At 42.2% G+C, this 18,485-nt stretch overlaps 1 protein-coding gene across 1 annotated transcript in view; it reads right to left on the bottom strand.

Moving 5' to 3' along the window:
- The window catches only part of CPNE8 (copine 8), a 190,145-nt gene extending 182,758 nt beyond the window's left edge, over positions 1 to 7,387 (bottom strand). Inside the window, exon 1 of the mRNA XM_075274153.1 lies at positions 7,109 to 7,387. Within this exon, the coding sequence (XP_075130254.1) occupies positions 7,109 to 7,236 (128 nt within the window). The 5' untranslated portion in view covers positions 7,237 to 7,387. The remainder of the gene's footprint in view (positions 1 to 7,108) is intronic.
- Positions 7,388 to 18,485: the final 11,098 nt, after the last annotated feature.

The following is an 18,485-nucleotide window of genomic DNA, read 5'->3' as shown; positions in this document are numbered from 1 at the left end:
TGAGAGTCCATGCTGTAAAATACAGAACAGGTCCTATTCTGTTCAATGTTTGCGGAACGGACTCGCCCATAGCAGCCTATGGGAAATTAAAAACCTAGGACAGCACACTAATGTACTCAGTGTGTCATCTTGTTCGTCTTTGCTTACGAGCTAGGGTTTTCATTAGATGCAATCGGCCTTGCGCTAGGTTCACACCTTCGTTTGGATAACCATTAAGGGACTCCACTTAAAAAAGCGGTTACCTTTGGAAACCCCTGGAACCCATAGACTATAATGGGGTCCACTGGGTTTCCGCACGGTTTCCACCCAAAAAGGAATTTTTTTTATAGCTCTATTTTTGGACTCCTGCCCCTCAATCAAGTAAATGTGAATATATATTGGATAATGTTGAGCAGGTGTTGCATAAAGTTACACGCACACGTTGTGTACGCATCTGTGGAAAACATCACAGAAGGACACATGGACACATTCCATCAGCGGAAATTATCTGCCACTTAGGAAGGTTCCAAATAGATCCTATTAGCTGTAATGAGAGCCACAGCACAGCAGAACTCTTTTTCCCTGACAAAAAAGAGAAACTAACTGCAATAAGGCAAAGGAAGCTGATGTAAAGATCCCACTGAAATAAATGATTTCTCTCATTTTTCAGCAAACATGACGGAACAAATAAAGCAGAGAACCTTTGTACATTTGCATATAAGCTATGTAAGATATCTGTAGCCAAATAAAATGCCGATTCTATAAGTCTAAAGCATTTAAAGGGGTTATCTAGAGACAGTAAAACTTCCCTGGTGGCAGAGGCAGTAATAAAAGAAACGTAACTTGGCCTACCCTCAATCCTTTGCAGAGTAGTGGCTCCTATTCTCCTCGTTGGTCCATGCTGCCAGTGCTATAGATTACATCAGAGTCTAGCTTTAACCAATCGCTATGATCGTTGATCAGCCAAAGAGGGAGTCTGTGACACCATCGTGTAGCACCAACAACACGGACTGGAGTAGAGAAAGGGAGTCACCACTATAAAACAGAGCACTAAGAAAGTATGAGCATGGCTGCATTACTTTTGTTATAACTGTCCTAGCAACCAGGGAAAATCTATCATTGGATAGCACATTTAGTTGGAAGAACTTAAAAACATACATATATAATGTAAACCCTCAAATACAATAAATACAGCCTTGGACAGATGTGACTCAAGTCGACTGCAACACTTGCCAGGAGTGGCTTATTGCCAGTTTTTAACTTACCACATAGATAAATCTGCCCTATTGACTTTCTTCTATTTCTGTTTGCTACTGAGAATAAAAATACCATTTGGATAATGAATGCAAACTTGTCTTGGCATTCAACTAGTACAATTCGTATTCATATATTTCTGCTTAAAAGGGAATCTGTAAACACCAAAAAGTTATTAAACCAGCCCCAGTACCTTATAGTGCTCAGAAGCGTGAGAATAGTGCTAGAATTTGTTTGTAAAATGGATGCTTAATTTTAACAAAAATCTGATTTGTATTCCTATGCAAATGAGCTAAGAGTGAATCAGGGTAGTATCATGGGGCAGCTGAGCATCGCACCAAGACCTTCTTCTTCTTAGAGAGGAGACAGCGAAAAGCTCTGATTATGTCAGCGTTGCTTGATGGGGTTTTGAGCAAGGGAGAAGATCTCAGGTTGGGTTCACATCTGCGCTGGAGTTCCTGTCGGAAACTCAGTCTCCATCTTAGAAACCACCAAAAATTGTTGAAAAGGTCCTGCACAAAGGACTTTTTTTTCTCTCCCATTTTCAGTTTTAAAATGGCGTTGACTGGCTCCATGTATAATCGATGTTTTAGCGGTCCGGCTTTCCGATGTTCAGGTCACCTGCCGGAGCCAAACAATGTAAAGTGTGGAAGTAGTGTGAACCTAGCATAACTGTGATGCCCAGCTTCCCAGAACAATCCCACAAATTCCACAAGGAGGAATTTGCCGCGGATTTTGCCCCTGTATCGGGGCAGATTCCTCCTGGAATCCACCTCCCATTGTTTTCAAAGGGAGGCAGAGATTGCAGCAGGATGTGGGAAAAAAAAGCGTCCTGCTCACTTGCGGATTCAGCCACAGAGTTTAGGCCCATTCATCTGGGCCCAATTAGCAGTGAGAAGCCGCGAATGCGATGCACTGCATCATCATCCCGTCGCAACTAGACCGCAGGCAAAATGCTGGCGGTGGAAAATTAACAGAAGTTTCTCTTCACTTTTCATTGTGAACATACCCTAAAGTAAAGGGGCTGGTTTTGGTGTTGACTGGCTCCCTTTAAATGTATCTCTCTTTGTTTCTACAAATAAAGATACGGTACCATACAAGGAACAGTAAAAGACAAGTTATGACCTGCAGTCTATGGGAGATTTGCTATATAGCTATTGAGGCTGGCCATAGACCAGATTCAATAGCTAGATTTGTATGACAGTCCTGGGAGCCTTTCTAAGACCATGTGGGAGCTGTCATACAACATTATAGGTACAAGGACAGTTGGGACTGGTCGAGTGAACTCTGGTCACAGGAATTAGCACCTGGTCTCTGCTTTAGAGTGGCCACCATGTTTAAAGACTCGGCTTCACACTGTACTACTACACCTGCGAATTTTGAGAAAGGGTTCATTTGTTTAGCTCCTCCTGCTCTGTACCATAGAGTTCTGATTACTGTGCTGTGAGTATAATGAACTGTGCGCCTCCATAGTCATCACATGACCATGGACTGATTTTTTATTTTTTTTTTATTCACTGGCAGTAAAAAAAAATTAATACTAGCAAAGAGAGATCTAGAAAACCGCGAGCAATTGATACAGAAAGTATATTGGAAAATTGCATAACCTTTCATTATACAAACAATAACATTTGCTGAAACTTGACAACCCCTTTAGGGTTAGTTCACACGGGGTGGGGGGGCGTATTTTGGTACTGATTTTGACGCAGTATGCCACGGCAGAATAGGACCAAAATATGCCTACCACGACTTCCGACAGTTGTGGCACTCCGGTTGGCCCAAATGAATGGGCTTAGTACGGAGCGGGCTGCCACGAGGCGGAATTTGCCTGAAGAAAGGGCAGCTCGTTTCTTTTTTCCGTGAGCGGCAACATGCCGCTTACGGAAAACAGTAAGCTAGCAGTCTACATAGACCGCTATTGTGAGGGGGTGGATTATGACGTGGATTCAGCGCCAAAATCTGACCCCCTCTTTCCTTGTGTGAATGGGACCTAAAATGTGACAGACTATGGAGGCCCTGCTGTCCATATTTTTTTTTTTTTTAGAAAATACAGTCAGATTTTCATTACAGCACCCAAACAATTATGACCCCAAATATGGCATACAGGTAAATCAAGTGTCTGGGAAGGTTTTTTTTATTTTGTAAAGGTCCCAATCTTGCCACACATCACCTGGCTATGGCAAGAACAACAAGAGGGCACTGTCGTCAGCCACATTTATAATGGGTTAACACCACTTTTGTAACCACTTGCAACAATATTTGTCCCAAGTGATGTTTTCACACCGCCCCAGCCACTTTCTTTACCTATCAGATGTAACACCATTTATGCCAGTTTTCTGGTGTAAATGATTCCTGCAATCTACGCCAGAAAATAGCTAGGATATATTTCAGTACGACAGCAGACTATGACATAGAATGCGCCTGATTGATGATGAGCTGTGCGCCTCATCCGTCTGTAAGTGTAGAGATTATCAAGTCTGGCGTGGAAACAACCAGTCTTGATAAATCTCACCCACTGTCTACATCATCTGCCTCACCCGCATGTGAGCTGACAGATTAGTCCTCATCACTACTGATCTGTTATCAGACATTACCAGAGGATAGTATATGTATACAAACCGCACTCACTCACTATTGTTCTCTATCAGCTATTATCAGAAGATTATATTCAGAGGATACATATATGCACTTCATTCAGGTCATAAGACCACAGAGTTTGTGGCTGTAAACAAAAATGGCCTATGTTACATAAGTGGTGGTGGAGGGGTTACATATATATCGGCCTTTGTCTTGTTCAGTCTCTAGGATCCAAAGCTTTCAATTTGATGATTTTTGTTTTTTTACATTTCCATCTGCCTGTAGCAAGCAGGACTTTGCTACATAATCCTACATGGGAAAGTACAGTGGAGAGGCTGTCTATATCAGCCAGAGTCTTGGACAGATGCCATCTGATCAGCTGCTATCAGCTGACATCTGCCTTATTTACTTTTGTATTACTTTAGAACAGTCATCCTCCAATGAATCTTATGCTTTTTGGACATATATTAAAGTTTTTAGTCTTAACTCTTAGCAAGAGGTGCCAACTGCCTGTTGATCGCCCTTACATCAGTGATATCCTTCAGACCAACACTTTATACCCAGCACTGGCTGATGTGTTTCTGGTCTGCTTAGTCACATTGTATCTATGATTTGATATTAATATAAATAACATAATATATAAACCGTACGCCTAATTTATAATATTATTTCTAATATCAGTGGAAAGGAGATATCAACAGAAGGTCATGTTCACACATTGGAATTTTCACATGGATTTTGGGATTTATTTAATGCCAAATCCATGTTAAAGGGGCTCTATCAGCAAAATCATGCTGATAGAGCCCCACATATGCGTGAATATTATAAATAATAATAAATTCTATAAAGGCTATTCAGGCACCGTAAATGTTATATCAAACTTACCCCCCCCCCCCCGTTTTAAAATAATACCCTAAAAAAGAATGTGATCTACTTACCGAACGTGCACGCTGGGCGGGCATTCAGGGTGCGCTGTCTTCTTCAGCCACGCCTCTTCTTCCTCCGATGTCCTCCCATCCCGTCCTCCTCCGGCGCTCGCGAACGGACTTTGATAATAAAAAAAATGACCTAGGCGCATGCGCAGTAGCCGTAGTAGAAGCCGCGTGCTACTGCGCATGCGCTCAGGTCATTTTTTTATATCAATGTCCGTTCGCGAGCGCCGGAGGAGGACGGGACCCGAGGACATCGGAGGAAGAAGAGGCGTGGATGAAGATGAAGACACTCCTTGAATGCCCGCCCAGTGTGCACGTTCGGTAAGTAGATCACATTCTTTTTTAGGGTATTATTTTAAAACGGGAGGGGGGGGGGGTAGTTTAATATAACTTTTACGGTGCCTGAATAGCCTTTTTAAATGATATTCACGCATATGTGGGGCTCTATCAGCATGATTTTGCTGATAGAGCCCCTTTAAATACACCACCAACCTGTGTCCAATTTTATTTCAATGAGAAATCCACACATTAGTTCATGTAGTTGTGAATTTGACATACTACATCGGCTCACACACACTGCGGTACAGATGCGTTTATAGGTTATAGCACTTGTCTATATATTTGACAATACATAATGCGCTTCCCACATACACGCATAGCTACAAGCCATATCATCTTAAAGTAGCATATTCTAGGAACACTTCCCCAGTACGTGTAAACTTAGCAGGGAATAAAAATAAAGTCTGTATAGCAGGGTGATAAAAACATTTCTGGAATGTAGGAAGTGTTCGGGGAGGGACGACTGCCTGGATCTGACATCAGCCACTGCCTCAGCTGTCACCAACCTTGACATCACCAATCTTGCCATTAGCAAAGAAACTAAATATTACTGCTCCACACATATGAGGTGACAGATGTAGAATACAGCAGTCAGAGAGATGGCCGTCCTAGTCTGTATTAACAAGGCAACACGGCCCTTACACAGGGTGATAAGTATGTGGGAAACTCCTCCAAGACAAGTGCATGGCAGTGCCACATTTGCCAGTTGAAAGGTCTAGACAGATAAACACATGTATCTAAATAGATATTGGTATATTAGGACACCAGTGTATGTGTCACCTGTACATACATACACATATATCAATATCAGACGTTTACATATCTATGTGTACGTGTTTGTATATAAATAGACAAAGCTGCATAAAATATATGTAGATGTGTTATGTAAGTATAAATGCATATCATGTATATGTATGTGTACAGATACAAACATACATATATATGATGTAGGTATACTCTTTATAAGTAGTGGGTAGTTCTGCTACATCTTACTAATAGGGTCATAATATGATCTCTCTGAATTGCGCCATTTTCTGTCATCGCCACTGACAACTCTGGTATTTAACATCATTGTAAAGGACCTGTTGTGGTAACTGCACACAAAATAGAAGTCCAGTGTGTGTTGTGGATTTAGTTGTCTTTCTCAGGAAACCAGCAGAGAGATCCCCCAACCTACCCCCTGCGCTGGCACCTACCACTTGTGCTGGCACTTACCTCCTGTGCTGACAGCCATGACACCTACCCCCTGTGCTAGCACCTATGACACCTACCCCCTGTGCTAGCAGCTATGACACCTACCCCCTGTGTTGGCACCTATGACACCTACCCCCTGTGCTAGCAGCCATGACACTTACCCCCTGTGCTAGCACCTATGACACCTACCTCCTGTGCTGGCACTTACCTCCTGTGCTGACAGCCATGACACCTACCTCCTGTGCTAGCACCTATGACAACTACCCCCTGTGTTGGCACCTATGATACCTACCCCCTGTGCTAGCAGCCATGATACTTACCCCCTGTGCTAGCACCTATGACACCTACCCCCTGTGCTAGCACCTATGACAACTACCCCCTGTGCTGGCACCTATGACACCTACCCCCTGTGTTGGCACCTATGACACCTACCTCCTGTGCTGGCACTTACCTCCTGTGCTGACAGCCATGACACCTACCCCTTGTGCTGGCACCTATGACATCTACCTTGTGTGCTGGCACATATGGCACCTACCTCCTCTATGTACTTTCTACCTCACTAAACTCACCTGTGCATAAACTAGGATGTCTGCCTATGAAAACAAGAAAGTAGTGGAGGCGGTCAGGACATGGAATCGTCACAAACATGGCATAGAGACCTGGCACAAGGCTTGCACGGTGGCAGATACTCTGCTTAGAGTAAACAGCCTGCTCCACACACCTGAAGGCAAAGTTCACACTGTAATCCCAGCCACACCACACTAACGTCCCGGGGCATTCACAAAAACGGCAGCTAAACTTTCCAAAAGCAGCAGAAAGGATTCTCCTCTCACCTGCAGGAAATGGTTAACTCCACTTTAGTAGCAGGGATGCTGGCACTGAAGGGGTTAAAGTCCCCCAGAGAAGCCGTATTCCTAAAGCCGAAATCCATTTCGAACCCCAATTTATCCGGTCCAAACATGGGGAGAAGCGGAGGATTTCTGGAAGAACCTGAGGGTGGCAGGGAAGGAAGGGAGCCAGGCAGCTCCAGCAGCACTCGCTCCTCTGTCAGCTAGTAAGGGGATGCAGCGTGTGGTGACAGACATCGCACTGAGGGAAGAGGGCGGAGGAGGAGGCGGGCAGACACACTCGGCTCTGTCCTCCTTATGTGGAGGAATTCCCCTTCTCTCCCACCCTGGAGACGTCAGCTGGGGCACAGCTAGCACTTGTTTGGATGCCGCTGCACTTGGATTCTTAGTCACGGGGGGTGTATTTTTGTTAGGAGGAGTTGTGAGGCAGCCACAATGCTCCAGTACTGAGCTGACAGAAAGCTGGGAGCTGAGGACATACACTACTGATGTGAGCAGCCCTCTCCTGAGCTTATCCCACCGGTGGCTGACCGGAGCCCGCCAATATTAATGTAAGCTTGTATTAAAGGATGGCCAGCACTCCAGGTAGTTGGGCTTCCTTGTAAACTTAATTTCCAGAAGACATATTCCATATTAGAGCAAGTGGTATCCAGCACACTATATCATAGCATACAGGGTGTAGAATATATATTATATTATAAGAGCTGAGAGCAATGATTCGGCCTGTGAGAGCCCTTCCTCAGGCTAAAAGGATACAAATATGTGGGTGATAGTTTAAATGATACAAAGCAGAACAAATCTACAGAATATAGACAAAGGAGGGGGGTCGGAGGAACAATGCTTTAATAAATACATTCGTATGCGAGGAGTCTGCTCATACCAATTACAGTATGAATATGAAAGGGTGATGGCCATCGCATATCTAGGGAAAATATTTCTCATGGGGCCCAGTAGAAATGATCCTGGTATAAGGAACCTGAAATAGGAACGGACAGATTCAGACATAGTAGTACATCGTAGCTGTATGTGAGACACAATTTCGGGAAATACTATGGGGTAGTCAAAGGTAGGGAACACAACCCTCAATACATATCGCAGCAATAGGCAGTTAGTCACTGACTAAATGGTTATAAACAGTCAGTTCCTTACTGGTGGTAGAGAAATTGCATAATACAAATGGTACATGGATTACATAATATAAGGATACATTCGACAAGAAAAAAAGAAAAACATATTGTACAGTAAGTTTCCAGCATGGAGAACCATTATAGATCAGATGGCAAGAGGTTAATAAACAAGCAGAGTATAATATTCACAAGGCGGAGGGCAGAATGTTAATAGGTCGCTTAGTCTGTCATTGCAGGGAAGAGGAACTACTGCACAGTATTTCACAAAATTGTGTCTAATATACAGTTACAATGTACTATGTCTCAATTTGTCCGTTCCTTTTGCAGGTTCCTTAACAGGATTATTTGTCCTGGGCCCAACGAGAAATATTTTTCTTAGATATTCGACAGCCGTCACGCCTTCATATTCTAATTGGTATGAGCAGACTCCTCGTATAGAAAAACATTTATTGAAGCATTGTTGATTTCCCTCCATCCCCGACCACCCAAAGTCTATATTCAGTAGATTTGTTCTGCTTGTATCATTTAAAGCATCCTTCTAGCCTGAGGAAGGGCTCTCACAGGCCAAATCGTTGCTCTCGGCTCTTATAATATCTACACCCTGTATGCTATGATATATTGTGGTGGATACCACTTGCTGTAATATGGAATAAGTCTTCTGCAAATAAAATTAACAAGCAAGCTCAACTACCTGGAGTGCTGTCCATCCTTTAATACAGTCTCAGGACAGTAGTGCTGTGACCATTGGGGAGCTCGCTATGATGCAGTGATTTCTGCTCGGTCCAGGAAATGTGCCAACCACACGGATCGTGTTTCATGGACTGGACACGGGTCTTCTGAATGACCTGGGGTTATTCACTTTCTATTATTGATGGCCTAAGGATAGACCACAGATATTAGATCTGCGAGGATCTGATATCTGGAACCCCTGCCATCAATACCGTAGTAGAAAATGGATAACCCCTTTAATTCAGCAGATATTACTACAGTACTAAAGCTACTTTCACCTCTACATTGGAGACTCCAAAACAATGTCCAGAAGAAATCCTGAACAAATGTCCTGCAAGGCCATCTTTTTTTGTTCAGTGATGTCTTGAAGGGGCTATATCAGCAAAATTATGCTGTATGAGCCCCACATATGTGTGAATATTCTTTAAAAAAGCTATTCAGGCACCACTGTTATTTTACACACACACACACCCGTTTTAAAATAATACCCTAAAAGCGATTATTGAAATGACACTTACCATGATCGCTGGGTGGTCCTGCACTGTCCGACGTCATCTTGCTGTCACGCCTTCCGCTTCTTACAGCAACGCCCTCCTTTCCTGGCTCTTCCACGCCTTCATCTTCTTTTCTTCTGGAATGAAGAAATTCACGAGCGTACTGCGCATGCGCAGTACGCTCGCATAGTTCTACGGGGTACTTTGAACTACCACAAAAACGGCCCATGCGCAGTAGCGCTCTGGAGGAGGCAATACTGCGCACTTGCGGGATTTGGACACAACCCGCCGGAAGAGCAGAAGATCAAGGCGGGGAAGAGCCAGGACAGGAGGACGTCACTGGAAGAAGACCGAAGAGGAAGGCTTGACAGCAAGATGACATCGGATAGTGCAGGACCGCTCAGCATGCACGGTAAGTATCATTTGAATAATCGTTTTTAGGGTATGTGGGGAATCGCTTAGGTAGATGCTTGTAGCAGTGCAGGAAATAGGGAGACAAACACTGGATTGCACAGAAGTTCAGGCTTTATTCACATGTAGCGCATACACTGCTTTTGCAAAGTCACAGGATGAACAAAGCAAAACCCTTCTCGGCTAAGAGACTAACTTAAACGTAAGGAAACTTTTCCCTGATTATACAGGAGACTGGCTACCAGTCTCCCACCTTGGCAGTAACAACGGGTGGCACAGTACCTGCTTTGGAGGTCCGGCCTGGACAGGTCAGCTCTGTCAGTGTGGTGCCACACTGCTAGTCTTCACACTCAGACTGTTATTAGGGCCTGATTAGTCAGCTGACCTCCCTGGTGTGAGTTTTTACCAAACACCCTTTAGCTGCCTGGCTGGGACATACCTGTCTTCCCAGACCACACCCTTCACTCTCTCACAGGTATTATTTTAAAACGGGTGGGTTGGCGGGTAAAATAAGATTAGCGGTGCCTGAATAGCCTTGGGGGGCTCATACAGCATAATTTTGCTGATAGAGCCCCTTTAAAAAAGAATTCATGCTATATGAACCGCATTACAGTCAGTGGGATCCCTTGGAATCCATTGCTGGTCCTTTGAAGGACCATTTTTTCAGTTATGTGATGGACTAGGAGAACTGCTACAGTGGCATAGGTGTGAACTTTGCATAACTGGTGTGTTACACTAGGTTCACTCTAGCGTTCAGGTTTCCATTCTTGGGGCCAGCTTGGAGACTCAAAAATGGAAACCCAATTTTCTTAAAAAGCGGTTACCCACTTTAATGGGGTCTGCAGGCTTCCACTCGAAAAACACATTTTTCTAGCGGAATGGAGAATGGAATCCCCAAATGGAAACCGGGCACTAGTGTAAACCTAGCCTTAGCCAGCTTTCTTTAGGCCCTGAAATGCATATCTGTCAAGTTAAGATGATTGAAGAGCAAGGGGTAGGGAGTAGGGATTTATTTAGTATTCTGCAGAGCTAATTACAGCAATTCTTGGTATGTTACCCAGTATTCCTGAGGTTCTGAAAGGCAACTCTGTTAAAGACTCAAGGGGCAGATCTATTTACGTAGATTTTGATTCAGCAGTCTCCGTTATAGCGCAACATGGCATGTTAAATAGCTTTTATGAGACACTGAAAGGCAGGTTATGGAACAATTACAGAGCAAGGGGGTGGACTTATTTAGTTATATATAGTATTCAGAAGTCCCTATTACTGTCTAACCTGATATGTTAAACAGATTTCCTGGGACCCTGAACATAAAATCTGGAAAGGAATGGCAACATTCTGAAAAAAAAGGAGAACTATCGTGTCGGTACCGTAGCTCTTCACTGTCAGAAGGGCATTTCCGACAGTCAGTCAGGAACGCCCTTCCTCACTGCAGCATCTATAGCACCGTTCTGTGAGAGAGGGCGTTGTTTACTGCCCAGCAATGACGCTGAGCAGTGAGGAACACCCCCCCCTCCCCCTCAGTACTCTTCTATGGATTCTTTCATATGAAAGATTTAAAAATTTATAAATGTAACTGAGTTGGGATGAAACAAATAACACTTCTAGAATATTGCTGGTGAGAAGCAAAATTGCTACGTTAAGGGAAACTGCACCCAATCAAAGGTTGATCAATAACTTAAAATAACTGGATTAATATATTACTTCAACATAAATAGTTAGCTAAAATGAATATATTACTTTATTCTTACCTAGTTGTAAAATAAAACTACAGATTGCTGCTGGTCAGAAATATTACTCGATTGAAAAATTGTCATTATGATCACAAACTTTCAGAAATAAAATACTCATTCGTGTGCAGCTGCCAGAGGAAAGGGCGTTGGTTTATCATAAACAATGGAGTGTTTAAGACTTGGCACTGTAATGAGGTTGCAGCAGAAAATTGGCAATGCTGTCCTATTTCCCATATTACACAACTCTTATTGCACAGTCAACAAATTAACGACATCAAAAAGTTAAAAGAATGCTGCTACCTCTGTAGTACAAAAAAAGCAGTCATACGGAAAGTACAACTTTATTTAATATTTTTTTTTCCAGATAATTTTTGATCAGTCTGTAATTCATATTTCCTGTATGTGAGAAGTCGCTGCCAACTGACACACATTACATGTACACATTTATAGCAGTTGTACCGAAATCATCCACATGTCATAATTAGAGTTGAGTGAACCTCAAAGATTTGATTCAGGTTTGGCAGTTTGAGTTCCTGGTTCATTTGGGAAAGTATAATGCAAACTATACTTTAAATTGGCTTAAAACCTAGTGTATAATACTCTTATTGCTCCTAGGAACCAGTCTATCCTATTTCTAGCTGTCTGAGGCAAACATAGACAAAGTTATGTCAAAGTGAAAAGTGACACTATTATACTCGTCAGACCAGGAGCATAACTAACAAAAACTGGCTCCACTTCAAACTTTTGACTTGACGCCACGACATAGCAACACCTTTACTGGTTCCATTTACACACTCTATAATGTTCAAAAGTGGTCCCTTCACACAGTATAATGTCCCATAGCGACCCATATGGAACAGTATAATGTTCCATAGGAGCCCCTCCACACAGCATAATGTCCCATAGCTGCCTCTGCACATAGTGTTATGACCCATAGTGGCCCCTGCACACAGTATTATGACCCATTGAGGCCCCTGCACACATTATAATGTCTGATAGTTGCCCCTCCACACAGTATTATGTCCAATTATGGCCCCAACAGTGTTCATTGCAAATATTGTAAAAATTTCATATTCAGTAGAACTACAAATTTTTCGGGTTATCAGATCCGAGAGTATTATAATCATAGGTCCAGAGGAGGTGACCAACATAAAAACAGTGATACTCACCTCTCCTGGGCTCTGCCATGGTTCTCTTCAATGACGTCATAGACGTGGGCTATGCAGGTGTCATTATGTGTCTGCGACATCACTACAGAGGCCGAAGACTGTATGGAGTCACGTCGGAGCACAGGAGAGATGAGTAACGCTGGTTTTTATGTTCACTCACCTCCCCTAGTCCTCTGATCATTATGCTCAGGGATATCAAGAGACCCCAATGTATAACGATAGCAGTATTTGTTGGGGTTCACCAAACAAATATTCTTACTGCGTGGCCACTTACTTAGCCATCCTTTCTCCAGTTCACTGCCGACTCCGCTTTCACTTCTACCCTCCAGGAGGCCCCAGAAATGTGATATGAGACACACAAGACCCCTGGAGGGCAGAAGGGCATAGTGTAGTAATTCGTTATTGCAAGCCTTTACTCCATGCTTTTTGCTCCATGTTTTGTGGGATTATCAGGAATTGAATGCTCCAGTGACAAAAATGAGGAATGAGTAATAAGATAATACAGTGAAAACGTCAGTTTTATTTCCTTTATTGACCCTTCGCCCTCAGAAACATCACTACAATCCACTCCCCTGCTTTCGGAGGGTGGAGCAACTTCCTGACGTACAGGTGATGTTTGGAGGAAGTTACTATGACAGCATAGACGCTAACTCTCCCAAATATGGCCAAAAACAGCAGATGTGCATTGGTGCTGAAATTAAACCATCAGAGATTTGGGTTACACAAATAGTATTGTTAAATCCTTGAAGACATGTCTGTACGTGCACATCCAGGTGGTGGAGAGAGCCATATTAGTAAGGATACTTTTCAGATGTTAATAATAAACATCCAACTCAGACAAGCAATGTACAATGGATGATCACAATGATCAAATCATGTAGGCAAGGTTCAATAATTGTGTGATGTATATAAAACATCTCCAAATAGAAATCAGATATCTGTCTCATAATGAGTTGTGCGGCTGTGTGTTCATCACATGACCATAGACTGGTTTTTAACCACTGTAAATAAGCAGAGTTAATGACAGAAAGTAGAGAACTTGAAAACTGTGAGGAATTGATGTTTCAATATTTGTCTGAAACTGAACAGCCCCTTTAAGGAAATTTTAGACCATGTCTTTAAGGGTATAAATACAAGGAAAAGTCTTGATGAAGCCTCTTGTTGGTGAACTGCACGCCAGGCAGACATTCAGCATTGCGGTATGGTATTTGTTGTCATTTAATTTCTAGCTATTATGGTAGCTTTTTTGCTATGTTTTCACTTTAGGACTGAATGTATTTATTAGTGTCTACTAAAACCCAGCCATAATTTCCCTGTTGTAATAGATGTGACAAATAGACACTAATAAATACACTCAGTCCTAAAGTGAAAACACACATAGAGAATAGCAGAGGGTGCACACAGACACTTCTGGAGTGCACCAGGAGGCTAATTAGCATATGAATAAAAACGACCTCATTCAAAAACTACTGAGGCGATTAACATGCAAAAGGTACATGTGAAATAGGCTTTCTAAAGGCTATGCAAGTATTTGCTTAGTTAAAAATTACCTTTCCAATGATAGAGCCCCTTTAAGCCACAACCGTGTGCTAACCTGCCGCCTTTAATAATCGGCACAGGCGGCACACAATGAATAGGAGACGTGGAGGCAGGACCATAAAATAGGACAGAAATAGGACCTGTTCCATATTTTGCGGTCCAGACTGTTGGCCCACACATGGGACTGAGTAATTCACAATCATGTGTACGGGCCATAGAAATGAATTGGTCAGCGTACTATCCGGGAAAAACCCTGATTGCACACTGACCATTCATACAGTCATGTGCAAGGGGACTTAGGCATTCTGTTTTTGACTTACAGATTCAATACCAAAGAGCATGAGCACTAAAGTGCACATATATAAAGCAGATGTAGCAGAGATAAATCTGTTACATTTAATTACTCTAGAATACTAATTTCACTCTGCTGCATCTTACATATTCATCTATTACAAATAACTCAGTCCAGCAAAACTGCTTAAACTTCTTAACCTGGGTTGTATTCACAGTTGGGTAATATGCATGAGACTGTATTGCTGGTATATCAAGATGTTCATTGTGAACTATAGTTAATATTATTTTATTGGGGTACCCTCAACATATTTTTTTGGGAGCCCTCACAAACCTTAATTTGGTCCTGATTCTATCGTAGTTGGTAGTAAATGTGAATATAAGAATGACCAAGGCACCATTTTACTGGCTGCATTAGCATTGCAGTAAATTGTATTAGTGTTCAGACCTTTATGGGTTCAAGACCCCTAGGAGATCTAAAAATAAGTTTAGAAGATCTTTTAATGTGTTAAAACACAACAAAAAAACCCACGAAATTGCTATCATTGTAATTATAACACACAGAATACAGGTAACATGTCATTTTGGTTTCATGGTGAAAGCCGTAAAACTGAAGCCCGTAAGTAATTTGCCCAAATGCAGTTTTTCTCAAATAGAACCAAAGTCTGAATTTTTTTTCCATCTTCTCAGTATATGTAACAGATAATTAATTGGTATGAATATGAAGGATAATTTGTCTCACAAAAATGTAGCCCTCATATGGATCTGTGAACAGAAAAATATGATAATGTAAGATGGGGCGTAAAAAATATAAATTGAAAAAGCAGTTACACACAACATGACATACTGCATAGTTTAACCTACACCGTATATCACATCACACGCAAGACTAACATGTTGTGGGCTCATACACTTTTGTCAAAATATATACTAAGAACCTTGTGTGCATTTTTGTCCAATTTGCTGATTAGCATAGTGTTAAGGTATCAGAAAATAGCAGGATCTTGTTAATAAGAGAGCAGTAGAACTAGCTGTTTAAATCCTATATTGTGCTGAGATATAAGTCCCAGAGCCCCAAATACCTTTACCAGTGCCAGCCACAAGACCAAATGGATTTTGCTGCATTTGGGGTCTAAGTTATCACCACAGAAACTGTATGAGAAAGAAACGCTTCACTATCAGAAATCAAATCAGAACTCATGATAAACTCCTAAGGCTGATCATCAGGACAAATCAGGAATGCGAATGTCCAGGCCAATAGTCATTTCAGTGGGAAACATCTGAGCCAAAGTCAGGAGACAAGCGGTTTTCTGGTATCAAGCTAAGAATCAGTTCCTAAAGATCAGTGTCAGAATCAGGAGACAAGTGGCTTTCCTGTATCAAGCCAAAGGTCAGTTCCAAGATGTCAGTATGAAGCTGTATAGCACAAAGAATCACGTATGAATGTCAAATAATGTAAAACCAATTATAGGCACCTTGCTGAAGATGAAGGATGTTTCTCAGGTCAGTACAGTAACCTTAAAGCAGTAGTAGCTAAACTGAGATTCCTGACTCATAGATCAATGTATAATATTTTATTGTGCCATTCATGTCTTTATTAGAGATGAGTGAATAGTGAAATGTTCGAAGTTGGAAATTCGATTCGAGTAGCCGCTCAACACTCCACTGTTCGATCGAATCCCATTATAGTCTATGGGGAATAAATACTCATTTAGGGGGAAGGGGAATCACATTTTTAGTGAGTTTGCCACCTGGTGTTCAACTGGAATTGAACATCTCAAACAGCCTGATATCCGATCTAACATGTACTCGATGCTTTATAAAATGTTGGCTCCTCATATTAAAAAAAATGACCAGATCAAACTGTATTGGAATTTATTAGAACTATGCTGGGGAAATCCAGACTATCACAGATTATACTTCTCCACTCTTATTGTGCAAGTGTGGCCAATATTGGGCCAATGTGCTTATTCTACTATTTTGTTTGGGTTGGCTCCTTATTGGGGAACTCTACTCTAAAATTTCAAATGTTATTCAATTTATTATGAGGGCACTGTGTGTCCATTACATGTACATTCATATATTTGTGTGTACATACTGGATCTGCATAACCATAGCTGTAAACGCCCTACTTGACAAAAGTTGTCCAGTTATAATATATAATGAATATGTTACTGATCCAGCAGAGTTGTAGGGGATGACTTTTACATGCCTGTCCGCCCTCCCTGGTGCCTTTGCTATCACTAATTAGCCTGTAATACTTCCCATAGCCTAGGTAGTTTAGCAGTGGGTAATTAAAAGAACGGAGCTAAAGATATTACTGAGACCTGACCGCTGTGCAAGGTTGCTTTGAAAAGTCATAGGAGGCCTGAACAGAATGATCCTAAATTAATAGGTCAGTGAAGAAACCTTTCTATTTTATGTCTAACAGATAATTAGAAGATACCATTTCATATTATCATTTAGTATTTACACGTTATATATGGAGAATAAATCTTCAAGATATTGGAAATGTCACAAAATGTAGCATTTCCCATCATCCCCTAACACTGTCGGTAAGAAATATTATTGATATTCCTGGTGCATTCAATACTAGCCTTCAAGTAGTAGTGACTGGGATGAAAGCAATAAGCTTTGATTAATGAATTCTCTGGCAAAGCAAATTATATTGTTCTAATGAATGTGTACAATAATTGAGAAATATTCAGCTTTTATATTGTACAATGTACAGCATGTGGCCAGATTAGTAAGATGTTCATGTTCTTAGACCCTAATAGTCATATTAAAATAAAAACTAACTCCAGAATGTCTCTTAATTACAGTGTAATGCCATAGCTAAATATAGTTGGTGCATAACTTAGGTGCATTTTAAGAACTAGTAATTCGATTCCAATCGAATACCACGAGGCAAACGCACTAAAAATTTGTATCCCCTCCCACCTTCCCTGGCGCTCATTTAGCACAATAACTGCACAAGGGAGATGGGACAGGAACTACGACAACGGAGGCATCGAAAGAAAATCGGAAAAAGTAATTGGCTGGCTAAATCAGGTGACCTCCACTTTATACGAATGGTGGATTTAGCATTTGGTTAATTTGAGACTGTGAACTAGACAGGGATAGATGTACAGGCAGGGTTAGCTAGGATTACCTTTAATTAGGTGGGAATGTCACTCACCCAGCTTTTTGGGGCTCTATCTGGTCGGGATCCCTGTCAGCTTGTAATATGCGCGAGCTGACTTTTTCCCATAGGAATGCATTGACCAGCATAGATTGGCCGAATGCCATACAGAGTACAGCATTCGGCCAATCAACGCTGGTTCTGCCAGAGGCTCATCTGTGAGGAGGCGGAGTCTATGATCGGACCAGAATGGAGACTGCTGTGGACCAATCTTAGACTCCGCCTCCTCCGGCAGAACCAGCGTTGATTGGCCGAATGCTGCACTCTGTATGGCATTCGGCCAATCAACGCTGGTCAATGCATTCCTATGATGAGATGTAGCAGTGCTGGCCGTGCACTCAGCTAGTCTGCACCGGAGATGCAGCCAAGCTGAGCACACGGCCAGCACGGCTACACCGAAGACGTGAACCCTGCTGCACACTCAGCTCTGCTGCATCTGAGATGTAGCAGAGCTGAGTGTGTGCTGAACCCTGCTGCACACTCAGCTCTGCTGCATCAGAGATGCGCTGAACCCTGATGCACACTCAGCTCTGCTGCATCAGAGATGTAGCAGAGCTGAGTGTGCGCTGAACCCTGCTGCACACTCAGCTCTGCTGGGGTAGCAGCAGGATAAGTGTAGAAGTGAGGACAAAGTTGGTCAGGTGCCTGGAAAAGTAAGGAGCCAAAGATGTCTGTGCTGCAAACTTTA

Source organism: Leptodactylus fuscus, chromosome 5 (genome assembly GCF_031893055.1).
Source record: "Leptodactylus fuscus isolate aLepFus1 chromosome 5, aLepFus1.hap2, whole genome shotgun sequence".
Taxonomy (NCBI): domain Eukaryota; kingdom Metazoa; phylum Chordata; class Amphibia; order Anura; family Leptodactylidae; genus Leptodactylus; species Leptodactylus fuscus.
The sequence above is the reverse complement of the archived record's forward strand: the minus strand, read 5'-3'. Positions and strand labels throughout refer to the sequence as shown.